Source organism: Sprattus sprattus (genome assembly GCF_963457725.1).
Source record: "Sprattus sprattus genome assembly, chromosome: 11".
Classification (NCBI taxonomy): Eukaryota; Metazoa; Chordata; class Actinopteri; order Clupeiformes; family Clupeidae; genus Sprattus; species Sprattus sprattus.
In genome coordinates, this window is record NC_137909.1 from 12,899,101 (window position 1) to 12,906,600 (window position 7,500).

General features: G+C 45.0%; 1 protein-coding gene across 1 annotated transcript in view; it reads left to right on the forward strand.

Moving 5' to 3' along the window:
• Window positions 1-7,500, forward strand: part of astn2 (astrotactin 2) — a gene marked incomplete at its 5' end in the record, with an annotated part of 356,313 nt that overhangs the window by 154,900 nt on the left and 193,913 nt on the right. The window contains one exon of the mRNA XM_080847054.1: window positions 3,572-3,722. Coding sequence (XP_080703180.1) covers window positions 3,572-3,722 — 151 coding nt within the window. The remainder of the gene's footprint in view (window positions 1-3,571; window positions 3,723-7,500) is intronic.

Below are 7,500 nucleotides of genomic sequence, written 5' to 3' on the forward strand. Positions count from 1 at the left end.
AGAGAGAGAGAGAGAGAGAGAGAGAGAGAGAGAGAGAGAGAGAGAGAAGGAGAGAGAGAAGGAGAGGGAGGGAGTGAGGGACAGAGAAAAAGAGAGAGGGAGGAAGAGAGTTAGTTATTGAGTGCATTGAGGCCTGATACGGGGTCACAGCATGCGTGGATCTGTGCTGATGGAGTGGCCCAGCATCGCTGCCCTTTCTCCTGGGGAAGCGTCAGACCTCTGCCCCGAGAGGAGCCGTGGCTAAGACGATTCAGCCGCCCACGCTGGGCACACAGATGTGAAGGACACTGACAGGAGGCCTGGCTTAACTCCACTAAAGACTGCGGCACTTCTGAAGTGAGGGAGAGGGAGAAGGAGATAGAGAGGTGGGGGACATTGAGAAGGAGAGAGACAGAGAGAGAGAGAGAGAGAGGAAAAAAGAGAAAAAGAGGGGGAGTGAGTTGCTAAAAGAGATTTGGAGTGCGTGCGTGTGTGTGTGTGTGTGTGTGTGGCAGTGTGTGTGTGTGGATAAGAGCACATGCGTGAGGGCCTGCGTGTGTGTGCATTTGTTAGTGTGCTTTGGGGGCTTTTACCTTAATTGAGAGCCTCTCTTCCAGGTGTAATTATTTAGGAGGGGAGTGGAAAAGCCGATGGGATTAGTGTGTGTGTGTGTGTGTGTGTGTGTGTGTGTGTGTGTGTGTATGTGTGTAGGAGACACTTCACAGGGGGGTAACCAAGGCCACCAGCTTCATCCACTACTGGATGACTAGAGGGTGTCTCTCTCTCTTTCTTTCTCCCTCTCTCCCTCCCTCTTGATTACTCTCTTTCTCTCTCTTGCACTCTCTATCCCTTTCTTTCCATGTCTCTCTCTCTTTCTCTCCACCTTTTATAGATATATGTATGATGGTCCAGTCACAGTCAACATCAGAGCCTGTTGACACACACACACACACACACACACACACACACACACACACACACACACACACACACACACACACACACACACACACACACCCTGGTGCTGCTCTCACACATACAGCTTGCTGTGCATAGAGTGTGCATGGCATTCATTCCTAAGGTGTTTTAAATAATGGTAAATGCTGCTTGACTTTGTATTGTTTCCATGTTGACAGAGTTGTTTTGCTGCAGAAAACAGAAACAGAACAGAAAACAGTTCCTTAGGCAGATTTTGCAACTGTCCTCACACTCTCACTTGTCTTCACAATGTGTGTGTTTACCATGAGACACACTCGTCGCCCTGCGCTATGACACACCACAGAAACGAACAGATTTCATGGACGGACGGACGGGGGGGGGGGGGGGGGGGGGGGTGGTGGGGGGATGGGGGTGGAGAGAGTAAGCATTATCTGTACAGATGGGAGAATGTGAACCAGGGACGGGCTGCTGAGGAGGCTGGGTAAATACAGGCTCATAATCCTCAGAAATTATGCTAAATTATAGTGAGTTAGTTGTAGTGTAGTTATAGTGAGTATTTTACTATTTTTTTCATTCTTTATTTTTGGTTTGTTCAGCTGAAAACACTATCTTGATCATAGAAGATATCACATTAAACATACATCAGTAACGTTATTTTGTGTTACTTTGATATGTAATTGATTCCTATCTAGTGCTATCAATATTCACTGTACAAAAATATACAAGAAATTAAACTATTAAAATTAATCAACAGGTTAATACGATAAGAGTATGAATATGATAAGATTCTGTGCTTTTATAATATTGAGCTCAGAACTTTTGATCTTCAATACCCGCTGAATGCCCAAAGACATGTATTAATTTATTTATTCACACTTTTAAACAACTTGTAGATCTTTTCCTATGCTGTCAGTGTGATAACAGTTGTGCAAAAACTCGTTTTTGTCAGATTTAACTTAGCGAATTGTACAATGTATGTAATATCCTTTCCTCATCCACACTGCAGAAGTACTGCAACAACTCTAAGGTCTGGATGTGTCTGTAATACCCTTCCGTCACGAACACTGCAGAAGTACTGCAGTTATTCCTCAGTTCTTCTCATAACCCCATGAGTGTGAGGACAGGACAGAGCTCCTGCTCCACAGCCCCTGAGCCGGACTGATGGCGTCGTCCATCACCGCTAGATATGTACCGCAGCACAGAAGCCCAGCGTCTTTTACTCATCTTTTATCTTGTAGATTAATTGTTCCTGCTGGTGCCCAAACCTATTACTTATCCGCTACATAAATCAGGTCAGCAGGGCCTCGTCGCCATGTCACCATCTCTGACTTATTGCTTATATGGCCGCCTCTGGGCCAGATGTGGCCCAAATCTGGCTCAGTTCCAGTGCGTCTGGCACGGATCCGTGCCAGATCCATTCTACTCTATTCTATGGGATTTTGGAATGAGAATAAATAACAAAAAAAGAAGAAGAAAAGAAACAGACATGATCTTGTGATGTCGGACTTTAGTCTTATAACAAATTACAGTGACAGTGGGAATGAATGATGTCTAACTAGACCGTTAATATCAGGAGTATGTATCAGTCTAGTTCTGGTATCTTTATGAGAGGACTGTCTGTCTATTAACTTGGCTGCCATGTGCAAAAGAAATGGCTGTTCACATCCCTGCAGAACTGGCCCTAGTCTGGCCCAGATATGTCTGAAAGCTGGTCCAGAGTCAGCGGCTTTATGAGGGCACACTCCTGAAACCATAATCAAGACTGAATAAGGCCCTAATCTGGCGCAGATTTGTCTGAGATCTTGTCCAGATCCCCTCTGGCGCTTTGTGACATTGAACCGGATCTGAGCTGCAACTGGCATCGGATCTGACACCTCACTGGGCCTAGGTCAGGCCCGGTCACCGTGCTTTTATTGAACCCACTGCAGGTGGCCTCTGTTTCTTTACGAAGTCTGACAAGGCCTCCTGCTCACACGCAAGTCTTTGAGAATGGACCTGCTTCTGCTACTGTGTTAATATGTGCAATTCAGTTCATGTGCTGCTGTTTCTGTGACAAAGAAAGAAAATACAAAATGGTGGTCCTCCTGAGAAATGTTTGAATGCCATCATGCCACACATTGACCCTTTACCACTGACCAACTCTTAACAGTGAGGCAGACATCATTCGCTACCTTCAGGGACATTGACAGGAACATTTGTGTAACTTAATTTGAAAAAAGAAACAAGGCAGGTTTGTTTTCATTTATACTGCAGGTTTGTTGTTCAGCCCCACATTGCAAAAGACAGCTGTTACTAACCAAGAATATTAATCTGCACCTGAAACAAGCATTCCATCATAAAAGCACATTGACATTAGTACATTAGTCAGGAGGTTATAAAAAAGGTATGCGTTTAACTTAACAGGACCTTTAAAACTAAACTAATCTGAATTAAGCCTTAATAAAAACCTAGTGCATAAATGAACAGAGTTGAATCTCGATCAGAGCTGTAGAGAGTCTGTGAGGGTCAGAGTGGGGTGGAATTAGCTGAGCGTGTCAGCTAAGGGGTTAGAGGTCAGACTTGGCCTGACAGCTCTGATGCGTGGCCCGGTCGTGTCCTTTGTCACTCCTCTTGGCTGACGTGGGTGTTTCCTGTTTCCCATCTGCCCCTGCAGGTTGCCCCCACAGCCCGTTGAACAAGGCCACGCTGACTCTGATCACCATCAGCACGTGCGTCCTGGCCGTGGTGTACAGCACGCAGATCTCCTGCCCTCTCTCCGTCAAAGTCACGCTGCACGTGCCCGAACACTTCATCGCTGACGGTGAGTGCCTGCCTCCCTCCGTCCCTCCCTCTCTCATCCCCTTGCTGTTCACTTCTCTCCTCCATCCCTCCTGTCGTCACCCTCTCCCTCCCTCCTCTTCTCTCTCTCTTTCTCTCTCTTTCTCCACCCCACTACCCATCCTCCATCCCTTCCTCTTTCCTCTCCTCACTCCATCTCTCCTTTCTTTTCCTGTTTCCACCTGTCCTTCCCTCCCTCCATCTCTCCATCTCTCTACCCCTCCATCTCCATCTCTCTACCCCTCCATACCTCCTCTTTCTTTTCCTCTTGCCTCTCCTCCTCCATCTCTCCATCCCTCCTCCCTCTTTTCAGTACCAGCTGCCTCATCTGTCTTCACCTCTCTGCTATGCCCCCTCTATGCCCCCTCCCTCTCTCTCCCTATCTCTGTCTCGCTCTCTTGCTCTCTCTTTTTTCTCTTCTCTCTCTGTTTTGCCTTTCTTCTGTGCCAGACATCAGCTGTCCTGGCATCCTGAGGGGTCGTTGGTTTAATGGTAGGAAGAGCATCAGCACTGAAGGCTTTGGTCAGGTGATAAGCCGGCTAAAATCAGTACAGATTTGGCGCAGATCTGGCGCAGATTTGTCAGAGATCCCCTGTGGTGTTTTGAACCTTTGTGACTTTGAATCTGACTCCTCCTATGGCTAAGGTCAGGCACTGTCATCTGATTTCCGAGGAGTCATTTGAGGAAGCAGAAGCATTTGGTTTTGTTAGTTTTGATTTAAATAAACTCCCTTGCTCCCCTCCTCCACCTGCCCATAACTGGAGAGCTTCTCGAGGGAGGGATATGGAGATAGGGAGTTTACCATCCAAGAAAAGCAGAGGGCTACATATGAAACTCCTCCAGATGTCTCTCAGGCTATCTGCTTTATCAAAGCCTGTCATATCTGTCACACTGCTTTATTTAAACTCACTAACAATATGACAGCTCACCTTCTCAGGCATATGTGGGCTGTTCCTTGCTTGGCAACAAGAAAATGTTCCTACGGTGCAGGACTCTGTGCTCTATTGGCTAGCCGCCCACACGGTACCCTTTGAAAGCCGTAATTGAGAGGCAAATTAAAGGCAGTTAAGAAAAAGAAAATAAACAAAGGGAATTAGTGAATAGCCCTAGAGGCAGCTGTTAATCCTAAAGATCAGCACACAGACATAAACACATAAACGCACACGCACACATGCAAGTATACACATACACATATAAACACATACACACATAGATACATAAACTCACCACACACACATGCAAGTATACACACACACAATTTATACACACGCACGCACCCATGCACGCACGCACGCACCCACGCACACACACACACACACACACACACACACACACACACACACACACACACACACACACACACACACACACACATATATACAGTATATACACATACAGTCATGGACAAAAATCTTGCACTTCTGTCATATAATGCACCACTTCTCCCAGAAAATGTGTGCAATTTCAAATGCTTTTGTATTCACATGTTTATGTATTCAGTTTGCATTGGAAAAACACACAAAAATCAGAGAAATAATGTCAAATCTATTATTTCTAGTATTTCACACAAAACTCCAAAAATGGACTGGACAAAATTATTGGCACCCTCAACTTAATAATGGGTAGAACACCCTTAAAAATGAATCTCGGACACTTCAGAACTCTCCAGTGCTTTGTCTTAACCATTTCTGGGTGCTTTTTGAAGTGTGCTATGGGTCATTGTCCTGCTGGAAGACCCATGTCCTCTGACGGAGACCCAGCTTTCTGACACTGGGCCTTACATTGCGCCCAAAAATGATTTGGTAGTCCTCAGATTTCCTGATGCCATGCACACAGTCAAGGCATTGGGTTCCAGAAGCAGCAAATCAACCCCAAAACATCGGTCCAGCTCCAACATATTTGCCTGTATAGGGACCGTGTTCTTTTTTTTTTTTAGGCCTCATTTCATTGTCTGTAAACAGCTTTACCAAAAAGCTCTACTTTAGTCTCATCTGTCCACAGGACGTTCTCCCAGAATGATTTTGGCTTCCCCAGGAAGGTTTATACAAACTCCTACCATAACATCTCATCTCATAGTTTGAGCTGACACCGTTGTACCTTGTGTCTGCAGGGTAGCTTGAATTTATTTGGAAGTTGTTCTAGGTTTTTTTATCCACCATTCAAACAATCTTTTGTTGCATTCTGTCATCAATTTTTCTCTTCCTTCCACATCCAGGGAGGTTAGTGACAATGCCATGGGCTGTAAACATCTTGATGACACTGCTCACAGTTGACACAGGAGCATTCAAATCTCTGGAGATGGACCTGTAGCCTTGAGATTGTTCATGCTTTCCTACAATTTTGGTTCTCAAATCCTCCGACTATTCTTTGCTCTTCTTTCTTTTCTCTATGCTCAGTGCGGTATACACAGACACACAACACAGAGGTTGAATCAACTTTACTCCATTTTAACTGGTTGCAAATGTGATTTCTATATTACCAGCATCTGTAGCTTGCGACAGGTGAGATTGAATAAAGATTAAAGGAGCATTACATGATTGAAATACAATTATTTCTTACAATTTTGAAAGGTTGCCAATCATTTTGTCCAGTCCACTTTTGGAGATTTGTGTGGAATAATGTCATATTTGACTTTTCTTCTCTGCTTTTTTTGTGTTGTTCCAATGCAAACAATAGAAATCAACATGTGAATACCAAAGCATTTGTAATTGCAACATTATTCTGGGAGAATTGGTACATTATCTGACAGAAGTGCAGGGGTGCCAATATTTTCCTAAGGCCACACCTGTAGGCAAGCCCAAAAGCGTTCCGCAGATTCACCACATCCTGGAGTTTACCTCTGCAGTTAATTCAGCCCCCTTCCGCTGGGGCACACACACGGGTCGCAGGGAGCCTCAATGTCACCACCCAGCCCATCTTCTCCAGTGATCCGCAACACTGGACACGCGGAGAGGAGAAAGATACAGGTTATGAGAAGAGAAGCCATTTAATTAAATCTCTCCTCCTCGCTTACTCTCTTTCTCTCTCTCTCTCTCACCGCTGTTCCTCCACTCATCCCTTAATTCACATTTCATCACCTCTCTTTCTCTCTCTTTATCTCTGTCTCTTTCTCTATTTTGGCAGAAAAGGTGTTCATGTCACAGAGACAAGGATCGTCTCGGGGGGGGACAGAGACAGATGGGGCGAGGGCGAGAGATGAAGTGAGAGCGCAAGAGAGAACTGAGAGAGAAAAGAAAAGATAGAAATAGGGAGAGAGAAGGAAAGATAAAGTGTGAGAAAGAGAGGGAATATAATGAAGAGGGAGCGGGGAAGAGAGGATAAAAGAGAGAGTGGGAGGCAGATAGACAGAGGAAATGTTTGAGTTCCTGTGACTCATTTTTGAAAGCTGATATTATTGCAGTAAGGTGCCTCACTGGTTCTCATTCCTCTCCGAACAGTGTGTGTCTTCACAATGTTGATACACACACACACACACACACACACACACAGACAAACAGACGCATACACATACAACATTACAGACAGATAGGCAGACAGACACACACACTAACATCCTCTTGCTAAGTGTGTTTATGTTGTCAGTGACCCTCACTTGATGGTCCTACTGTATGTGAGTAGTGCGAGCAGCATACTTACACTCTTTGACAAAGAAGCCACTGTCAAAGACAAAGTCATTTGTAGACATCACTGCTCTTCTTTGCTGCTTTGCAGGCAGGTCTTTAGTAAGGGGCACAGATAATACAAATAATAAAAAAGAATGTGTCT